Source organism: Melanotaenia boesemani, chromosome 14 (assembly GCF_017639745.1).
Source record: "Melanotaenia boesemani isolate fMelBoe1 chromosome 14, fMelBoe1.pri, whole genome shotgun sequence".
In the NCBI taxonomy this organism is placed as follows: Eukaryota; Metazoa; Chordata; class Actinopteri; order Atheriniformes; family Melanotaeniidae; genus Melanotaenia; species Melanotaenia boesemani.
The window spans coordinates 17936967-17957424 of NC_055695.1; the positions used below are offsets into that span (position 1 = coordinate 17936967).

Consider the following 20458-nt stretch of genomic DNA (forward strand, 5'->3'; position numbering starts at 1 on the left):
TACTGAAAACCAGGATGGTATTTACAAACCTAATTTTAAAATAGTTGGTCATTTGTGTGTAATGCAAATAGAGGCAGAACGCACTGATCTGTAAGTCTCATAAATCAGGAGTTTATTAACATAATCATACACATTTAAGAGATTTTACTATTTCATTAAAAAACAACACATTGAATTTAATGGCAGCAACACATCATATAAAGTTCCATGTATCCCGCTGTGCAGCATCTCCTCTTCTTTTAACTACAGTCTGTCAACCTCTGGAACCAGCTGCTGGACCTTTGAGAGAGAAATGTTTTATCATTTTGGTCTGATAGAGGATTCTAGCTACTAAACAGTCCTGTTGAACAAATTAAACTCCAAACATTTTCTAGTAGTGAATGTTCTGGATTGCTGACAGGCCAAGCACTTGGACTCTTCTATTACAAAGCTATGCTGTTGTAATAGATGCAGTGTGTGGTTTAGCATTTTCTTGCTGAAATCTGCAAGGCCTTTCCTGAAACCATCGTCTGGATGGGAGCAGATAACCACCCCAAGGCTGACTGAGCGCTGTGAACAAGCAGAATGGTCCATTTTCTCTTTAGTTCAGAAGACAAAGTGTCAAATTTGAGTTAATCTTCTCAGTTAATTTTAAATATGTTTTGGTCCAGAGATGATAGTGGAATTTATGACCTCCTCTTTCTATGACAGTACTTTTGGGAATGGAATGGTGAACTGTTCCCATTCAGCCCATTCAGTGATTGTCATGACAGAGTCAAAATGTAGTTCTGCCTGAGGGCCCAAAGATCATTGTCATCTAATACTGGTTTTCGGCTGTGTCCCTTGCACACAGAGATGCCACCAGATTATCCAAATCTGTTGATGATATCCCAGGGGCATCCCAATGTTTGGATTAGGTTATGTGAGGCTAAAAGTCTGTATACTATTATGTTTAGAGAACTTTTGAGAAAGATTTTTTTGACAATGAAAAAATTTGTCTTAGTGTAGAGTAAAGAAAAAAATGTAGGAGTTGCAGTAATGAAGTCTTACTACTTCTTTTTAACTTGTGTTTGTCTCTGTCCAGGTTGGCGGTGCCTACTCCTATGACTGCAGCTTTGGCTACATCCCAAATGTGGAGCTGATGAAGTTTATATCGTTAGCTACTTTTGGGTCTTACCTGCCCAGCTGTCCGGACGTGGACCAGAACAGCTGGGAGATGAATGCTTACCACAAGGCTTTCCTAACCTACTCCTTCCTAAAGACCCCTGAGTCTATGAACTCTGAATACTTCTGTGGTGAGACAAAGACGCTTACTATTATTCCAGTATTACTTTGATGTTTTTTTTTTTTTTTTTGTCTGATTTGGACTCTTGTTGTACTTCTGGGTTTTATTGTTATGCATCAGTTTAATGCAAAATGTTTCAAGTTTGAGCCGAATGTTGTCAACTCTCTTTATATTTAAGTATTTATGACCTCTGTAGGACAGCTGTATTTCCCATTTCTGTAGGTACTAATACTTGTTATTTAATGTGTTTCTTTTTTTAGTTTCCCAGCCCAAACTGTTTAATGAGCACCTGGTGTCAGCCAGTGGCAACCCTGCTCTGGTTATGAGGAGAAAGAAGCACACAGAAAAGGAAGTTCATGCTCATTTAGTCAGTGTGGTTTCAGTGCGACTGAGAGAAGGCTACACCATCAGAGATATCAGCCTAACAAAAGGTAAAAATCTGTCTTTACTAAAATTAAAGACAGAAATGTTAAAATTTGTTACAAGTTTAAGGCTAAATCTCATGTGTCGAATTGTTTTTCTCTGATTTCTGTAGGTGGTACTCAGCTGGAAGTGAAGCTGGTTCTGTTGTGGAAACACAATATGCTTATCGAGTACCTGGCATCTGCCTCCTGGCCTCTGGATCCATCCAAAAGAACCACCAGGGTGGAGGTAACCATGGAGGGGAGCTATGATATCCTGCATGACATCAGCTGCACCCAGAGGAAGCCCATCACCAGTCCGTACCGCACCTCTGTTATCCGCCGCTTCTGGAACACACTTCAGAGGTACTGCATCGCCGTCAGGAAAGGGTCAGCGGAGATTTTGATGCTGAAAGAACTGCTGACCATCTCCTTCTTTTTTATGTGTGCAGCATCAACCAGACAGATCAGATGCTGGTGCACCTCCAGTCGTTTAATTCAATCCCTGAGAACTACACGATTCCAGAGAGTACCAAAAATGGAGTCCCTTTGTTCTACATCCCACCTGGCTCTACTACCCCGGTACAGTACAGTCCTTATCTAGAACGTTGGGAACAGTGTGTGTGTGTTTTGTGTTCATTCCTGAACTGTTACGTTATGGCTGCATGCATGTCTCCACACTGCTACATGATGTGTTTTTATAATAGCAATAAGCTGATTGTTCTGGGCATACACATACACCATCAAGCTGATGTAAAGCTGGTGGAACATGTTCCCACTCTGTGATAGTTTTCCATGATTGTTCACCAAAACAATTCAGATTTTTAAGACACTTGTAATGACCGCTGTCCACACTTAATTGTTTCTAACTAAAAGCAAACACACTTCAGTTTATTGTGTTTGTCCGAGACACAATTGCTCACTACATACCAGAGTTTATTCTGTCAAAGAGTCAAAGGCAGACACGAGGACAGGGGAAGGCAAGATAACATTAAACAAAATCAGACATCCAGACTTTGGAGCCCACTTTTTTTAACTCTTGTTTGGCAGCGGATCATTTCCTGATCATAGGCAGGAGGACGGAGGAGAGAGAAAATGAGGAGACTTAGTTTTACCTCCTCTAACTGAAAGATTTTCTTTTTTTCCAGGTCCTGTCTTTGCAGCACAGTGGCTCCAAAGACTCCTCTCAGTCCCAGTTTGCATCGTACTGGAAGCCAATCCTCTCCATGGATGCCAACTTCTGGCAGAGATGGCTCCATATGCATCGCATCGCTATCATCCTTGAACACGACTTGTGAGGAATATGTTACCTTTTCTTACTTTTTAAATCACAATATGCACGACCCAGAGATAAAGTAACAGCTTCACTGATGGGCAAAGTCTGAAAATGAAGAGATTAAAGGAAGAAAGTGCTGTTAAAATGTTTGAAAGAAAAAAATTCTCAGCCTTTTTTCAAACTCATTGCCTAAGTATTTATATCAGCCACATTTTTTTTCTGTTCATTGCGGCTTATGACTTTTTGATTACCATGGTGTAATTTTGTTTTTTCAGGCCTGTCCCCAAACACCTGCACACACCTGGAAACAACGGACGATACAGCACCATTCAGTGTCGCATCTCCCACTCTGCTCTCACATCTCTTCTGAGGGACTGCAGCAGCTTTGTGTTGGTGGAAGGGTACTCATACGTAAAACTCATATACAGGTGGGACAATAGATGCAGAAAAGATCTCTTTCCACACATCTGTGCTGGCTGAAACATAGTCTGCAGATTTGGATTAGTAGATGACTTGACTAAATGATTTTAGCTGGATTTTTTTTAAACTTCACATTCTCAGCATGCTTAGAATCCAGATTTATGAAAGTGCTTCTCCCGTGTTTATTTGAAGCTATTGCCAAGATTTTTCCAGCAGAGTTGTGTGAAGCACCTTCAGCAGCAATGTTTTGTATCACTGATGTCATCTGACCTTTTGTTCTTTTGATCCAAAACACTCATGTTAGAACAGCTCAGCTGTAAAAGATGACCCTGAAAAATCTAATATTGAGTTATTTCTGGTTCCGCAGTTCATCTGACCAGCCTCCCACCTCCTTCTACCTGGTCCGTCTCATCTCAAAGACCCCCTGCATGGTTCTGCGTCTGGGCTTCCCTATTGGCACACTAGCCCATGTTAGAAACAAGGTACTTAAAGTGTTAAACATACAGTGTCCGATGCTAAACTTGTAGAATCAAACTTGTGTGTCTTAAACGCATTCTTTTCATGGGAATATTATCTCCTTTTTTTTTTGTCTTAAATAATTTTTTTAATTAAATTCTGGGTTCAACTAAAAGACCTAAGAGACCTGATTTGGTGAAACAGTGTGAAAGTCAGAGATGTAATGAGGCCAACGCTTTAAATGCTTTATGAACTAGTAATAAGATTGTAAGGTGATTCTGTATTAAACAGGTAAACAAACAAGCCGTTTTTTGATTTATGGCATGAGAAGTGTCCACCTGTGTATTTATAGGCGATGACTGCTATCTTCCTTGGTCCTTTACCTGTCATCAACCCCTTATCATTACTGATGGTGGAAATTTTCCTCATACCGGCATCTATGTTTTATTTGGCCTGCACCAAATCCTGTAGTCCAATACAGATTGGGAATTTATCACTGAATATCATTTTCATCCAGTCATCCACAGTCTATGACTTCCTGTCTTCAGCCCACTGTAAATTTGTTTTGTTTGGTTTAATTGTAGGTTATGGTTTACGTTTGGCTTTTCTGGATGGAAATCCCATTTCAGTCAACTTCTTTCCTATAGTCAAAAGCTTTAACTTCAGTTTCCATCTCATGTTGTGTACATGGTGTACATTGTTGTACATTTTCTGTTCCTATCGCTTTCAGTTTGTACTTGCTCCAAATGTTAGACACGCCTGACTGGGAATAACCAACAACTTTTTAAATCGAATTACCATCTTTAAGAAGTTTTATTGTTCTTTCATTATTTCCATTTATGGCTGTCTTGTTAGGCCATGCTTACTGTCAATCAGCAGCTTATTAGGCTCTACCTACAGAATCATTTGCACACTAGACTGGTGAGGTTTTAAATGTAGAAACTGGTGTTTCCATATGTTTTTTTCTTATGTTTGAGTCAGTCTTGATTTTAAAAAATGTCGCACTAATCTAGCCTGAATGTTCAGCTGTTCATTGAAACAATTTGGTGTCATCTACTATTTTTTTTTCTTTTGTGTGCAAAATATACAACAGCATAGTGAACATATTTGCATTTTTTTAAACCTTCCTGATATTTGCTGCTTCCATGCCTAATCTGATGTTAGATGAACAAAGAGACAGTGTTGTTTTATGTTGGAGATTTTGGGTTAATAGTCACCTTTGACATCCTCATATATGTGCAAGCACAGAGAGCATTAACTTCACAGTGTTTACTGTTTAACCCAAATTCAAACTCTTAAATTTCTGTCATCAGATTGTGGATGAGCTGCGAGAGCAGATCCTTAAGCTCCGTTTCCCTCATCGTGTTCAGAACAAAGAAGCAACACCAAAGACCAAGAGGAAGACTGTTAGTAACACATCTCCATCCAAATCTCCCTCCATCCCTGCTGCCAAGTCAGCTCTTTCAGACAGACGGTGTGTGGTGGTGCTCACCAAACCTCTAGAGAAGTTGCTTATAAGGTCAGTGCATGACTTTGTGTAGAAATGTCAGCAAATCTCCACTTATTTTTTGTGGAAATATTTGAAAAGATTGACCTGAAATGAATTGCTGGTGTTTTGCAGGTATGAGAAGTTGCCACTGGACTTCAGGACTCCATTCATTTTCAATATGGAGAACTTCCCACTGCCCACCAACACCGCTGTGCACCTCAGCATGGCAGCCAACCGGACAGCCTCCTCCACTCTGGCCTCACTGTCGCGTTACTTTCTGCACCAGCGGTGGGTGTGGGCTGTGCAGAGCAGCCACGGACCAGCTGTGACCATGCAGGCCATTGCTCACATCCTGTCCATGCTCTCTGAGTGAGTCCACACACTCACATCTTGTGCATTTATCAATTTGAAAATACAGATTTTTTTTTATGTAAAGTATGCATTTTCCCTACTTTAAGAATGACAGCTGGAACCTGTTGCGTTTAAATCTTCTGTCCTTTATTTATGGGAACTGTGTTTTTATTCTGTTATAAGATGTAAACAGCTTTCTAAGTTTAGTGTGTATTAAACTGAAAAGCTCCAAACAATCATAAATAAATAATTCTACAGTAAATATATTAATTTACAAGTGATTAAAAATTTTAAATGACTACTAGGTTGGTCAGAACTCGATACTGCTAATTCAGATCCAAATTCTTGAAGACGGTTTGCAGGCACCCCATGGTGTGCACATCCATAATCAGGTGATCGGCATCGGCTGATTTACAGACAGGCATCTACTGGCAGCTCTGTGTTGTACAGCGTGCATTACTCCTCCCCTACTAGCAGAGTGCTAGAAAGTGGAAAGTCAGCTGCATAGCTTTAAAACAATGGTAAATTTTAAACTTAGTGCACTTTACCGTGTGCACTAAAGGAAATTATGTTTTTTTATGAAATAATGTTGAATGCCATCAGTGTTTTCAGATCTCTGACAGCAGAATAATTTCATGCAGCAGCTGATCGATCGGTGATCAGCTGATAGACAACAGTTACCTTCCACTGATCTATACAGTCAATAGAAGAGTTTCAGTATAGTAAAAATTCCAGTGAGTTCTAAACCATCTTGTTTTATTCTATGAAGTCTAGAGGTGGCTGCAGCACAAAGCTGGGGAGAAAAAAGGCAGTAAATAGTGTAGATTGTCATGATAGTATAAATATTCTTGATTTCATTTCACTTGCATGCACTGCTTTGCGTACGATTGCAGCATGCTATGGCTGAAAAGGCTGCAAAGCAGAGAGAAGGCAAAAATATTTCTGGCTCATAAGCTGGACGATCCTCTGCCAGAAAACTGCAAAGAAAACCTTTTGATCTGTGTTTCAGTGCACTTCCTGATGATATGGTCATTTATTCCTGCAAGGTCCCGTATGCTCTAAAGTACAGCATGGATCCATCTCTGCATATCACCCTTTACAGAATACTTCCACATGATCTTATCTAGAGTAACAGAAATCTTAAAAATAGAACGGCGCAAAATCCCATGTGGTGAAAATAACCACCAGAATATGATTATATTTCTTCTGTTCTTTACATAGTAAATATTAAAACTGGTTTTAATGAAAATTCATGTAGTTTTAGGAAAAGTCAGGGACCAGCAAAGCTTTATGATTTTATTTGACAGAGTTATTGAATATGCACGTTTCAAAACGGTCTGGGCCGTTCTTTTTTTAAGTTCATTTAATATATACAAAACAAAGATTTAGCACAGATATATTTATCACTACAGATTTAACCTGAAGGTAAAGTCAAAAGTGAGCATTTCTGTGAGGTGCAGATGCAGCAGCTGTTCACTCATCGGTGGTTGTCTAAACACACAAACTGTAGCAGCTGCTTTTCAGCTCATACATGTTATTCATGCTATTTAATAGGAATTTCTTGGCACATGGACCAACTTCTGAGGAGACTGATGAGGAGGAGGAGGAGGAGGAGTAATTTATGCAGCTAAATTATTACCTACAGGAGCCGGTACAGGCTGACAGGAGAAAATGCAGAGTGTCTCTGTTTCCTCTATTCTAACCTGCAGCACCTACACTGGGCGGATTAAGAACTTTCAGAACATAGATTTTTAATTAATGTTTCTTTAAAAAAAAAAATAATTAAAAATAAAAATAATATAACAAACAAACCGAGACTCGAAACATTATTTTTATTGTCATTTTTAATTATGTAAATTGAGGGAACAAAAGCAGTATTGGCTCTAATTATCGGCTCAAGATAATCGGCAGCCTGTATCGACCACCGACCAAGACTGATGAGGAAAAAAAATCGGTCTCAGCTATTGGCCCAAAAAAAAAAAAAAAAAAATCCATATCTGTTGATCCCAAAATCCAACCCTCCTAAAAAGAACATGAAAGCATCAGGCAGAGATGATCGACCCTCACTCTGATGCTGCTTCAGCCCGTGTAATAGCATGTGGCTGTAATAGCACTATGGCCTAATCTATAACCTAATTAGAATATTGTTTGGTACTGGTTCAGTTGGTCATTTATAAAGGGTTCAAATACTAAAGTCAGCAACCTGGAAATAGGATGGTAGTTATTTAGATCTGAGACCCTAAAATAGTGGAAGAAGTAGAGCTGGTTTCTAGGAAGTAGGAATAACACTGAAGGATAACCTCTGATTACAGATAAATATCATAATAAAAAAAAAGTAATCAAATCTGAAGTAATTTTTGAAATATAAGTTTCTGTATTCTGAGTTTTAGGAACGTGCAAAGACAGAATGAGACATTGTCTAAAAGTTCAGGATGTTCAAACCAACGGTGGAGTAAATGTGGTGAACTTTACTATGTCAGTGGGTAGGACCATGTTGATGACAAAATAATAATTTAGAAATTTAATGAAGATGTGACTGAGCCACAGAATGTGAGAAATGATTGGTGAACTAATTTCTGTGAGGGTTATGATGTAGATCAGGTTATCCTGCACAAGTTGCCACCAGGTTAAACTGAGATGAACAATGATTCATACTCTCTGACCAGATCCTTTTGAATTGTAGTAAAAACCACACAGAAAAAAACAACAGAATTAAACAATATATATATATATATATATATATATATATATATATATATATATATATATATATATATATATATATATATATATATATATATATATATATATATATATATAACCATTTAATGTTTAATGTAGAATAAAACAATAATGTTGAAGTGGTTGGCTATGAAATTCTCTTTATATCTTTGTAGGATTCACATATCAGAAGGTTTTCACTTTGCTTCTAGTGGAGAGGGCATCATCAACATGGTGATTGAGCTGCCAATGAAGGTAAAAAAAAACAACCTCCTCCCAAAATCTTTCAGAGTTTATCGGGTTTACCCCTAGGGGATCCAATGCTTCTGTATGCATTTGCAGTATTAATTAATTAAAATGTGTTATCAGGGCATGTCGAGTGACACAGAACGAGAGAGTCATTCCTGTTTAGTTCAGTACATCCTGTTTCCACCTCACTCAACCTCCACCAAGGACAGGTAGGACCAGCAGTCATTTTCTTTACAGAATACTGGTTTATTTCAGTGTGAAAGTCTGATTTTCCCATTTAGTTTATGATTCAGCCTCGCTGTGTGAACATGTTCAGCTTTGGGTGAGCCATCATTACTCATGTTTCTACCTGCCATCATCTGACTTTTCTTGGGTTTCCAGCTTTTCTACGGACGATGACAATGACACTGAGGTGGAGGCCGTGGACATGGACAGTGAGCTGAACTTAGTGACAGAGTGCTGGGTGGAACCACAGAGCGGCACAGTGGTGAACTGCATGGACCAGCACCGCCACTTTCAGGGCCTTAAATACCAAGAGATCCCTCAGGCAGTATGAAGAACTTACTTTCTGTTCGTTGGGATGTGTTCATGTGTTGGTGGAAGATTATTTGTACTTAGAAACAGTAGGTTTTGTTTAAAAGAGATGTTATGTGATGTTTCAGATCTTTCCAAGAGACCTCGCCTGCATGTCCACCATGATGACTTTTGAGTATTTGTGCCAACTGTGTCAGAATAAGGAGCAGGTCTGCTCTCTGCCAGATGAAGTCAAAGACATGCAAGGTAACTGGATGTAGCTTTCAGTTAACACAAAGTATTAAAATGAGCGTCATTACAGTCATGTAAATCCCTTCGTGGGTTTACATGAACTTAGTTTTTTAGCTTTCAGTTTGTCTTTTACTAAATGAGTTGAGGTGATGAAGACACCTGGAATAATTCTCATTGAATGACTTGTAGGATATAAATTTTTCTTTGCAGGGATTGACTGTGGTTGATTGAATGAAAGTGATATTCAGTGATGAATCACCATTCTGCTTTGCATAAGTCTTTGTAAGCTGACTGATGTATTTCCATGTGTGCTTAGGAGAAGTCCAGGACCCTGCAGACAACATCCAGATAGTTCCTTTCCAGTTTGATCTCATTCAGCTGCTGCCGAATTGTCAGCAGGTCGAGCTTTTCTTCCTCACATTCAGTACAGGTAACGTCAATGGTAAATCAACTCCACTCATATCTCGCTTTTCTAGTTTAATTGACCATTCAAAGTACTTTTGCGCTTTTTGATCTACCTACACCTCTACATGATACCTTTTTTTTATTAATTAATGTATCTACAGTGTTGACAAAAGGTTTTGGTTGTGACTCAAACTTTGTGTTTCATTAACTTTGCTGTTTCCAAATTTAGAAAAAAATATATCCATACATGTTTGTTGTGCACTGAAAAGCATTAATAAGCATGTCCTACTTTTTAAAGACTTATTGGCAAAAAGGATCAAATTTATGCAACTTCTGAGTTAAATCCTGACTGATGGTGATCCATTCTTGGCTTATTTATGTATCAAGTTTAGCACCATGTGTGGGTTTCTGTATTTTTTTTATTTATTTATTTACTTTCCATCGCAGTTGGAAAATTGCTTGCAGGTTCTTGTCTGCATTAAAATCTTGGGAGTTTCCAGGATACAAATCCAAAATTTCAATATGGTGATAATGTGGTGATCTCTAAACTGCTTCATTACCACTTTTGGCTTGTGAAATAGTAGATCATCATGCTGGAAAATGCAAAGCTTGTCACCAAAGTGCTCCTGAATCTTTGGGAGAAGTTGCTCTTGGAGAGTGTTTTGTCAGTGTTTTTGGGCAAAACTGTAAGTGAGCAATCCCGCATGTATAATCTCTGGGGTCCTTCACTGTCGGCACAACAGGACTCATGGTAGCATTCACCTTTTATTCTTCAGACAATCAATTTCCCAGGTGTCTTAAATAGATGCCCCCCTTGCCTTATCAGAGAACATAACTTTACACCAGTCTTCTGTTGTCAAGCCCTTGTACTTTCTGCAGAAATTCAGTCTATCCTTGATATTCTTGTTGGAAAGAAGTGGCCTCTTTGACGCCCTTCTCGACACAAGGCCATTATCCAAAAGTCTTCGTCTAACAGTGCAGAAGCATTCACACATTCCTGCTGCCACTCTAGTGCAGCTCTGCACTGCCAGCAACCTGATTTCATAGCTGACTCCTGAGGAGGAGGTTTTGGGTGCTCCATGTCCAGTGACAATTGGTGGACACTCCTGATCATCCTGAAGCCTTCTTCATCACAGTACTACCTCTCCTTTTGATTTTTTTTTTGACGATCTGTTACACTGTTCTTTTGGATGCTTTACCCTTAGCAGCCATTTTCCATAATGTAAGAACATTTTTATGCAAAGCAGGTTTCTCCTGATAGAAAACCATGATTTCAGCTGTTTCCTGTAAACTATTTTCACTCAAAGTGGTCATGAAACGTCAGCCGGCTTAACTTAAATTTTTTTCCTGTGCTAACATGATACTGTCCATTCTCAATTTACTTTAACAGTGATATAAATCCGAAATAGATGGTATAGAATATAACTGCTAAAGTATATGAAAGGCACTCAATAAAAGACATTTTTCTTGTTTTTGTTTTTTTTTTGTTTTTTTTGTGTAGCTGTGGAGAATGAGGAAGACATTCACAGCTCTTCCTGTCTGCCCAATGAGCTGCTTCTCAGTCTCTTCCACAGCAGCCTGGAGCATGAGCTCAATGACAGAGAGATCCCATTGACTGGCAGCAACCATGATGCCTTTATGCACCACATCTTAAAGCGAGAACGAGACGGCCACATGGCTCCTTTTAATTTACCTCACATTAAAGGTCAGCTCTTGCATCTTAATCTCATCTCCTCATTTATTTACTCAGCACTGTATGTGAATCTGTAAACTGTTATCTCAGATTAATAGACCTGCAGAGCTTCAAGGTGATCATGTGCATCCTCTGGTGTCCAGTTTTATTAGATCAAGAGAATCAGTCAGTTTCTGTCATTTGTGTTTGCTTTAGAAGAATATATGAAACCTCCAGACAGACAGGACACTGTGACATCGTTCCACACCACCGGAAGTAGCAAAGAGGTGATGGGGTCCACAAGCACCTTACAGGTGACAACTTACACAAAAAACTACCTCACATTAATGCTGTAGAACTAGTTTCTCAGGATTTAATATTCCATATATTCATGTTTAGATTTGTTATATAAATATTGTAACAGAAAAGGTGATAATTGAACAAACTGTGCTTGTTTGTTGTTTGTTACACACAAATCCTATTTGTCTAATTTTACTGTGACAGGAGCTACATATCAATGTGATAGCTCAACAATAAAGATGGATTCCCTTGCTGTGTTTAACAGAGTTTCAGTAATGCAGAACTAGTGGATGAGGAACCCTTACTGTTGGAGAGGAGCCGCTCTACACCACAGTGGAGGTGCTACGCCAAATACATCAGCTCCCAGCAGCTTTTCCTCACGTTCCTCCCTGCTACCTTTGCAGGTACACCTCAAGGTTTTCTAGTCTAACATGCTATTAAAGCACATTTTAATAATAAAGAAAAGTAAATGTTTATACTGCATTTATTTTACAGACGTTCTGATGTTGATGGCATCAGCGGTGGAGACTGAACCTCGAAGTAGCATCAGCACACAGGAGGACGACACTCTGACTCCCAGTCACAAATCTCAGGCCGACTCTTTGTCAGGCTCCATCAGTGGGATGGACAGGTTCGAGTCTGGCCTCAGTCCGACCTGTAAACTGCGCAGGACTTCCAGTGGCGGACATTTTTCTCCAAAATCTCCTCTCTCACCTCCATCTGAGGGTCATATGGGGATTGTTGATTCCCTGAATTTGGACCAGGACAGTTTGGATAGCAGGCTGTCAGAAGCAGAGGCTGGAACAGCAGCTGCAGGTTGGTCTGAAGGCTGGGTCCGGGATAGTGGTCCACTCCAAAGTTTTAAGCATCGCCACACTTGTTGCTACATTTTACACACAACAGGAAGGGCTGAACAATCTGGTGGAAATTTGTTTTCTTATTTTTTCCAGATGTAATAGAAAAGGAGGGCGTCCAGTTCTCTGAACCACGGAAGACAGATTTACACATCAGCTTTAGCCGGCAGGGTTCCCAGCAGAGCATCAGTGACTGCAGCCAGTTAAAGTGTCCAGTTTACGTCTACAATTGTTCACTGGAACACTTGAAGGAACAGCTTGTTCACCCCAACTCTGGCCGCCAACCCAGGGACATTTTCTTCAGGTATGGAGCTCATGTTCAAGTAGACAGCTGATGAAGGGCCCGAATAATAATACTGGTGACTGTACCAGTATGAAAAGGGTGAACAACAAAGTACTTGTCATGATAATTTCTCTACAGTTATAGCAAGAAAAAAATAGACTATCACTGCAGAGGAATCAGCTTTTTTCAGTTTAATCCTTTTTCCCCGTTATTTTGTACCTCAAACTGCTGTAAATACTAAACTAACATAAACCACAGCCACTGTTTTGTGGTTGTATTTGGTGACGTTGTCTGCCAAGCGTCACGATTGTCAGGCCAGTTTGTTGATGTCAAGCTTCTGTGTTCTCAGTATTTACTTTTTGAGTACACAGCTACCATAACTGGTGGAAACAACTGACAAATCTGTATAAACGAGACATCCCAGTGAGCATTATTATGTTGGAAAGACTTTTAAGGTCTTGTTGATGGACCATTCTCAGTCAGACCTCATTTCACTGTGATTTGCACAAAGAAATCTGATAAGATCAGTAGGGATTGCACCCACCTTGTTACTATTAGTAGTGAAGAGGCACTACACTGCACTGTGCCTGGATACACTGCTTGACCATCTGGATTTAACTGTGCAAACAGGTCACAGCCTCACATTATTTCGCCCAAACTGATTAAACTTTTCTTAAACAGTGATGGAGGTGCCATTGTTTAAAGGGTGCTAGATGAGATTCTACATTTATGACATCTGAGGGGAGTCATAGTGACAGAGGTTTTGCTTTAGTTGGGCAGGTGTATGCTATGAGGTGATGGTCCTACAAAGTGTTATTGTGATGTTAATTGGCCAGTATGTGTAGCTCTGATTCCACCAGGCAGTGACAGAAGACATATTTCTGCCTACGGAGTTTTGAAAACTGTAATCTATAGGTTCCTGTGCATGTGTGCAGTTTCTTACTTTAAGCCTCCTATTTGCAGCATACAGTCTGCTGTACATATATTCACCCAAAAATCTGTAAAATGATGAAATAATGTTGTAATGAAGAGGTAGAGACATTCAGATGGAATATCCCACTGTTCTCAGATATAAATCAATGATTAAATTGTGCTCACTGGGATGTTGTATTAAAACTTTCCTCTGAACAGCAGATGTAACTGACACTGGATGCTGTCAGACAGAAGCTGTAGTCCAGCTGTTAACATGTGTCTTTGGTTGTCTTTATGGATGAGAATAGAAGTCAAGATGCTGAATCCTGGGAGATGTATCAGCAGATGAAGCTAAGGTAGCACAGCTCAGTTATGTTTTTCTGCTCTCCTCCTCTTCTGCTGAGATGCTGCTCAGCTTTCATGTGATGTCTCTGAAACTTGGGGACATGCTTGTCTTCTGTAGAATGGGAAAGTGCTGCTTTTATAACTCTCAGCTACCAAGCATCCTCCCTTCCTGCGCCTGCCTGTTCTTCTTCCTCAGGCTCATTTTGCTGCATAAACACAGCAAGCGCAATGCTGCCACACACTAAAAACTCATATAGTTAACAGGTTTATCTTTTTCAATGTCCCTGCTAGAATAACACAAGGTTTATGCAGGGAAGAACATGTGTGTGAGCGTGTGTGTGTGATATCCCCACAGTAACCAGGAATGAATTGCTGTCTTTTTACCCTCTGCAGCATGTGTATAAAACTGTTGCAGCAGTTAGTCATCATCCATCAGGAAACCAAGAAACAGCATCTTTATCCAAGAATATCAGGCTGCAAAATAAGCAGAGTAAAATATATGTTAATGAACAATTTTGAGGCAAATCGAGTTGTTAAGACATTAAAAGAGAAACCTGGAGTCTTGTGTGAATTGAGGACTACAAGCTCATCTGTGGCCTCACTTGCTTTTTACTCCATACATCACGTTTAGCTTTATTTATTTTCTGATTTCCCAATTGAAGGTAAATTAGCTGACAGTGTAGTTAAAGGCGTGGATGGATCAGACGTGGATCAACACTTTTATTCTTTAGTTTTCATTTTCATGAAATAAAAAGTTTTACTTTCTTTAATTATAATGTATATAAGAGTGAAGTCAGTAATAGACAAAATTGTAGCTTAAAATAATGTTTTATAGAAGTTTATAAACTTAACTGAGATTTTTGGAGACTTGCAACATTCTATAATCCGACGTTAATAAGCCATTTATAAAGCCACTCCCAAAAATGTTGGGGCACTGTGGAAGATGTAAATAAAATGCAGTGGTGCTAAAAACTGTTATTTTAAAAGTGAGACATTTTACTATTTCATGGAAAAACTAAGCTCAACTTGAATTTGATGGTAGTCTCATTGAAGTTGGGATAAGGCTACAAAAGGCTGCACACTTCAAGAACATATAACATTTGCATTTCATTTTCTTCTTTTTAATTGAATTTTTACACACTTCTGGAGCTGGAGTTGCACCTTTACACACACAGAAGCAAGCTAACACCAGGGCAAAAGTGTAAATAAATAAAAAGTAAGAAATTAATTAAACGCACTTTAAGATCTAAACATTATTTGAAAATGTTTCAGGCTTTTTTTCTTTTTCAAAAAACATTTAACGAACCACTAAAACTTTTGTGAATCTCTAAAAAAAAAAAAAGGAATAAAAAGAGGTTTTGGTGAGAGGTTAAACATTTAGTTTGTTGTAAATTATTGACTTTGCTCTTGTACTTATCAATAGAGTAAATTTGTACATTTTATCAAGTTTAAAAGGTAAATCAGGTGTCAAAGCTAGACATACACATGTTCATCTTGTCTATTTATTTATTTATTTATTTATGACTCATTAAGGCAACCTAAGAAATGACTAAATAATAATCCAAACATACATTTATAATTACAAGGTGATCAGCAATACGTCCTTAACAACAAACTATCTGAAGTTCTGTGAAAAGAAATTAAGTTGAAGTAAATTAAATCTGAGTGTCATGTAAATTGTCCATACATTTAGTTTAACTTGGTTATTATTTTAGTCTTACAGAAAGTAACAAGAATTGTCAAAAAATGTTGTCTGTGTACGTTTGATGACTTTACTGAGCTATAGTATATAGCTTTTTGTGTATCATATTAAATATTAACATTCCATAAAATCAGTAAAAATGCACCTCAAAAAAAGACAAATTTCTTTTCATTTTTTACATTGTTAATAATAAACCTCTGTTTTATGTCTCTTTCCCTTTGATTCTGATTATTGACTGTTATTTCCCAATCCATCTGGCAGATGTCAGATGCTTGCTGTGGAGGTTCATCTGTCCCTTGCAGGCTTTTGGCTGCTTTATTGTTGCTTCTGTACCCCTGTGCAACATATACCGTATGCTTGTATCTCTCTCTCAGATCTGAAGAAAATGTTGGAGGGTTTTTACCTTTTTAATCCTTTCGTTGTTGGCCTTTGGCAGGTCACTGTCTCAGGACCGCAGCAGTCCATCCCCATGGACTGAGCTCTTGTCTCAGCCTCACAAACAGAAAGAGCTGGCTAACTACTGCAACCTGCTGCAGGAACACTACCACCAGAGCTACGTCAAAGGTGAGTTCTTGGGTCATTTAGGGGTTACAGAGCCAAACCTGGCTACCTGTCTCAGGTTACAGCGAGGTGTAACTGAAGTCCTATGCGGCTGTAAAGCTTCATGTTTTATTATCAGACTGTCTTTGAAACATGTTTTGGTTCCTTTGCTGTGCTCTTTAGGTGTGTATCGGAGCCTGCAGCAATCCTACAGCATCAGTTCCCAGGATGTCCTGATGGCAATGGACTACTGTGAAGAGTCATTGCAGGAGATTGACATAACCACCTTCCTGCAGACCCTCTGTGGACACATCAGGGTCTTTAGGGAGAACAGGAAGGCTCCAGGTTTGGGCAGAAATCCTAAACCTTCAAGAAGCCTTGCCACCTTTATCATTGGAGAGGCTGAAGAGGAGCAAACTGATGCCAGACCAGTCATGGCCTCCTCCTGCAGGTGAGACCAACATGTCACTGGGATCCAGTTAAATCAAAGTAAAACTTGAGAGGAGTTGAGTAAAGAATTTATATGAATATGAAACATTGCAAAGATGTAAAAGTTAATTTTTTCTTAAATAAACTGAAAATTTTAAATACTAGTGTGGATATGCAGTTATGCTGTATATTTATCTAAGTTTGACAAAAAATCAAAATGTTTGCTCATCTTTAGTTTGTGATATGTACAAATTAGATTTATATTTTCTGTAATTAGTTAACCTTACATTCATTGTTTTGAGTGCTGCATCCTCTTCCCTTTAAGCTAACATGATTATTAATTTGTGTGGCAGTAGTACTGACATGGAGGATGCCAGTGAAGCTGAATCTAGAGGGAAGTGTCCTGTCTCTGGTCCTGGATCTCCACTGATCCTGGAAGAGTCCAAGACCTCAGAGTTCCCTCTGACTTTGCTACAGACCCAGCCCAAATGTGAAGTCTTTCCAGATCTGCATAAAATCATACAGGTACTGTCTGAGCTCCCTTAAAAACTAACCTTTCTAATGATCTTTTTTCCTTTTTTAAAAATATTGATTCTTTATTTCTAATGTAAACTTTGTTCTTGCCTGTTTCAGACATGGACTTTTTGATTGTCTCTTCTTTCTTCATACCTCAATGCTTTTTCAGAACATACTGTGAAATCTGTCTGACTTGGTTGGACTTACGTTTTTTTTTTTATTTTAATTAAAAAGAAAATAACAGTGCTATCTAAAATGTACTGCTCTATGGTACACGTGTATTCTAGTGAAGCAGACTCTTTAAGGCAAAATGACATTATTCCATGAAAACTCTCTGTCCATCACTGTCACAACCAAAACATTTTTTCCTCCAAATGATGTTTATAACAAAGTCAAATTGATATAATTCAAATGTTAAATTCTTCTTTTGATAGGATAAATTCTTGGAGATCCTGTCTCGGTATTTTAAAAGTGTTCCCTCCAATCCACACTACTTCTTCTACTGTCTACCATCATCTAAGAAAGAGGTAAGTTTGTTTTTGGGATTCCAAATGTGCTCCTGCTTTTGCCGAACTTGGAACACACTGTGAACGGCTGTAGATCACACTGGATGAACCTTGCCGTTGCTTGTTTACTCCTCAGGAGGACTCAGAGGATGGTGAGACAGAAAGGAAACCCAGTGAAGAACTGGTGTCAGATGCTGAACCTGCAACTGAAGATGGTGAGGACTACTGAGGAATGGTTCCACCACTTATCATGCTAAGACATTTTATTGCAATTGGTAAAAACGATCAGGTTATAGTTTTTTTTTTATTGATGTTTTTAGCTTTAGAAACAATTCCGGTTTTTGTTAAACCTGATGTGAGTTAAAACAAGGTGCAGCAGTGTTTTGGGAGAAGAAAACATAAAAATCATCAGTATCAGGAACAGTTAACACAGTGTGTCCGTTCATTGTTTTAAATAACAAACTTTGACTGATTTTTCACATTTTATAGCCTGCGTGGAGCAGCACGGTAAGAATGCACACCATCCATTGTCAATTTTGAGGTGTGTAGGATCATTAATAAATAATGTGATGTGTACATCCAGAAAATCCACTTCTTTAGCTTCAAACGTAGAAAAGAATATTCCATCTCCATCTTTTATTTTTTCCTTGTCTAATTACTGACTACTTAATCCTGCTTATAAATCCTAGGGTTCCCAAACCTTTGCATGTCATTGGTTACTTCTGTATTATGTTGTATTATGTTGTCCCAGTTTTAACAGTATCATACAGTCGCTGTTTAACTGATCAGATGAGATGCATTATGTGAACTTTTTTATTTATCCAAAATAAAGTATTTATAAATAAAGAGCTGCTTTACATAAATGCCTGTTATTCTGCCTGCAACAGAAAATACTTATTGATATTTTATTTTACATAAAGCAGCAGGGAGTTTTCAGTCTGCTGATGATGATGAAGTTCAGCTAGTTTAAGGTAATTTTACATCAATCCGTCTGTTGTATTTTAAGTGGTGTAGCTCTTTCTTTTTGTGTAGAAAACATGTCGGGCTGCTGCATCATGACAGAGAGTGACACAGACTTGGTTGTCGAGTACGAGGAGCATCCAGGCTCCAGCCCCCACAGAGAGGGTGAAGACCAGTCTCTGTCTGACTCCAACACCGTCAACCAGGACCAAGACTCCTTCAGCATCCTGGAGGGAGACTCCCTGCTGGAGCAAGAGGGACCTCACCAGGACATGCCCCCACTGTTTGTTCATGTCACTTGTTCTGTCAACATGAAAAGCAGCCATGGTTCCACACCCATACAAACACTGCCTACTTGTCTTGGTGAGTACCACAGGGATGCATCATGTGGTCGACACGTCTCTTCTTTCATAGCACTTGTTTTAATGTTTCACAACAGGTTGCACCTCCCCTTCATGTCCCAGTGTTAATCTCGTTACATCTATGTTAAAAGGCTGCAGCATCATTCAAACACTTCGTCTTGCTTTAGAGTATATCACAGTTTATTATGTAGACTAGCTATCTTAACTGTCCATTAACTTGACCTTTGAGCTACCATTTTCTTGCTGGACACTTGCTACCTCAGCTTACTTGTCCTCTCCCTAGACTGGAGCATTTAAACCACACAGTTTCTCAGTGGCTGGTGATTATACACCATCGAATGTTCAATGTATATTTTAACTACAGCACCTGGGTCTAGGGGGACAAAAGATGGTTTAAATGTTTCTGATTGCTATCTCTGCATGCATTGTGGAATATGAAAGTAGAGCGGCTGGTCAGCATCCTTTGATCTGCCATTCATGTCAGAACTTCCTGCTGGATGACGCAAGGAGAGGTGCTTATCTGAATGATGCTGAGTTGTAGGGCAAGCAGCTGAAGGGAGGCCAGTGTAGGCAAAATCACCAGCTAATTGCTTTTGTTATATCAGGGGGCTGTATTCGATATGTGTATATGTGTGAGTATATTAATGTTTTTCTTTTATTTTAAAGATATTACACATTGACTTAGAAAGAAAATTATTGCTGTTATTCTTTGAATGCATCTGTAACTGCATCAGCTTTGTGTTTCAGTTCTCCCTCTTTAATATAATTATCATAAAAAGTTTAACTAAATTTATGTCAGAATGGTAATTCATTTCATTTGTGGTTTCAGGTGAGATTGTCTCTTGCCTGGAGAGTGCTGAGCCAGTCAAATCTGTTGATTTGAGCGAGCTCTCAGTCACTTTAGACATTTTCGTTCTAACGCTGCCTCTGGAGATTGAAGTCATGGCAGATTTCCATCATAACAGGTGGGTGGACATGTTGACTCTGCAGGTTTGGAAGAAGAATATAGAAGTATTTTTTTATGTAAAGTGTGTGATTTTTTTCTGTCTAATCAAAATCTAAAATTTCCAATTTTCAATAATATGAATAAAAGTTTAGCCAAGGGCGTGTCTGCTTTCTGAACCCAAAGTGAGGACTACGTAGTTCCACCAAATGGGGGGAGGGCTCTTCCTGCAACACTTTGGATGAGCTGGAGGCTTTTCAGTGTAATTATGGGACTGCTCAACAATAAGGAACGGCAGTACTCCACTCTACCAACTGCTCGGAGCACTTAGTAGAAG

At 38.9% G+C, this 20458-nt stretch overlaps 1 protein-coding gene across 9 annotated transcripts in view; it reads left to right on the forward strand.

Moving 5' to 3' along the window:
• szt2 (SZT2 subunit of KICSTOR complex) overlaps nucleotides 1-20458 on the forward strand; it is a 71402-nt gene that overhangs the window by 5829 nt on the left and 45115 nt on the right. For 5 of the 9 annotated variants that reach the window (XM_042005369.1, XM_042005376.1, XM_042005371.1 and 2 more), the window contains 27 exons: nucleotides 1064-1274; nucleotides 1525-1695; nucleotides 1800-2031; nucleotides 2118-2247; nucleotides 2814-2959; nucleotides 3217-3369; nucleotides 3729-3843; nucleotides 5131-5336; nucleotides 5439-5675; nucleotides 8555-8633; nucleotides 8748-8836; nucleotides 9009-9177; nucleotides 9290-9407; nucleotides 9709-9834; nucleotides 11299-11502; nucleotides 11686-11783; nucleotides 12035-12173; nucleotides 12265-12585; nucleotides 12720-12927; nucleotides 14127-14174; nucleotides 16302-16429; nucleotides 16589-16856; nucleotides 17188-17359; nucleotides 17785-17877; nucleotides 17993-18071; nucleotides 18889-19179; nucleotides 20008-20143. In XM_042005369.1, coding sequence (XP_041861303.1) covers nucleotides 1064-1274; nucleotides 1525-1695; nucleotides 1800-2031; nucleotides 2118-2247; nucleotides 2814-2959; nucleotides 3217-3369; nucleotides 3729-3843; nucleotides 5131-5336; nucleotides 5439-5675; nucleotides 8555-8633; nucleotides 8748-8836; nucleotides 9009-9177; nucleotides 9290-9407; nucleotides 9709-9834; nucleotides 11299-11502; nucleotides 11686-11783; nucleotides 12035-12173; nucleotides 12265-12585; nucleotides 12720-12927; nucleotides 14127-14174; nucleotides 16302-16429; nucleotides 16589-16856; nucleotides 17188-17359; nucleotides 17785-17877; nucleotides 17993-18071; nucleotides 18889-19179; nucleotides 20008-20143 — 4367 coding nt within the window. The remainder of the gene's footprint in view (nucleotides 1-1063; nucleotides 1275-1524; nucleotides 1696-1799; nucleotides 2032-2117; nucleotides 2248-2813; nucleotides 2960-3216; nucleotides 3370-3728; nucleotides 3844-5130; nucleotides 5337-5438; nucleotides 5676-8554; nucleotides 8634-8747; nucleotides 8837-9008; nucleotides 9178-9289; nucleotides 9408-9708; nucleotides 9835-11298; nucleotides 11503-11685; nucleotides 11784-12034; nucleotides 12174-12264; nucleotides 12586-12719; nucleotides 12928-14126; nucleotides 14175-16301; nucleotides 16430-16588; nucleotides 16857-17187; nucleotides 17360-17784; nucleotides 17878-17992; nucleotides 18072-18888; nucleotides 19180-20007; nucleotides 20144-20458) is intronic. The other 4 variants (XM_042005370.1, XM_042005372.1, XM_042005373.1 and 1 more) reach the window with 4 other exon arrangements.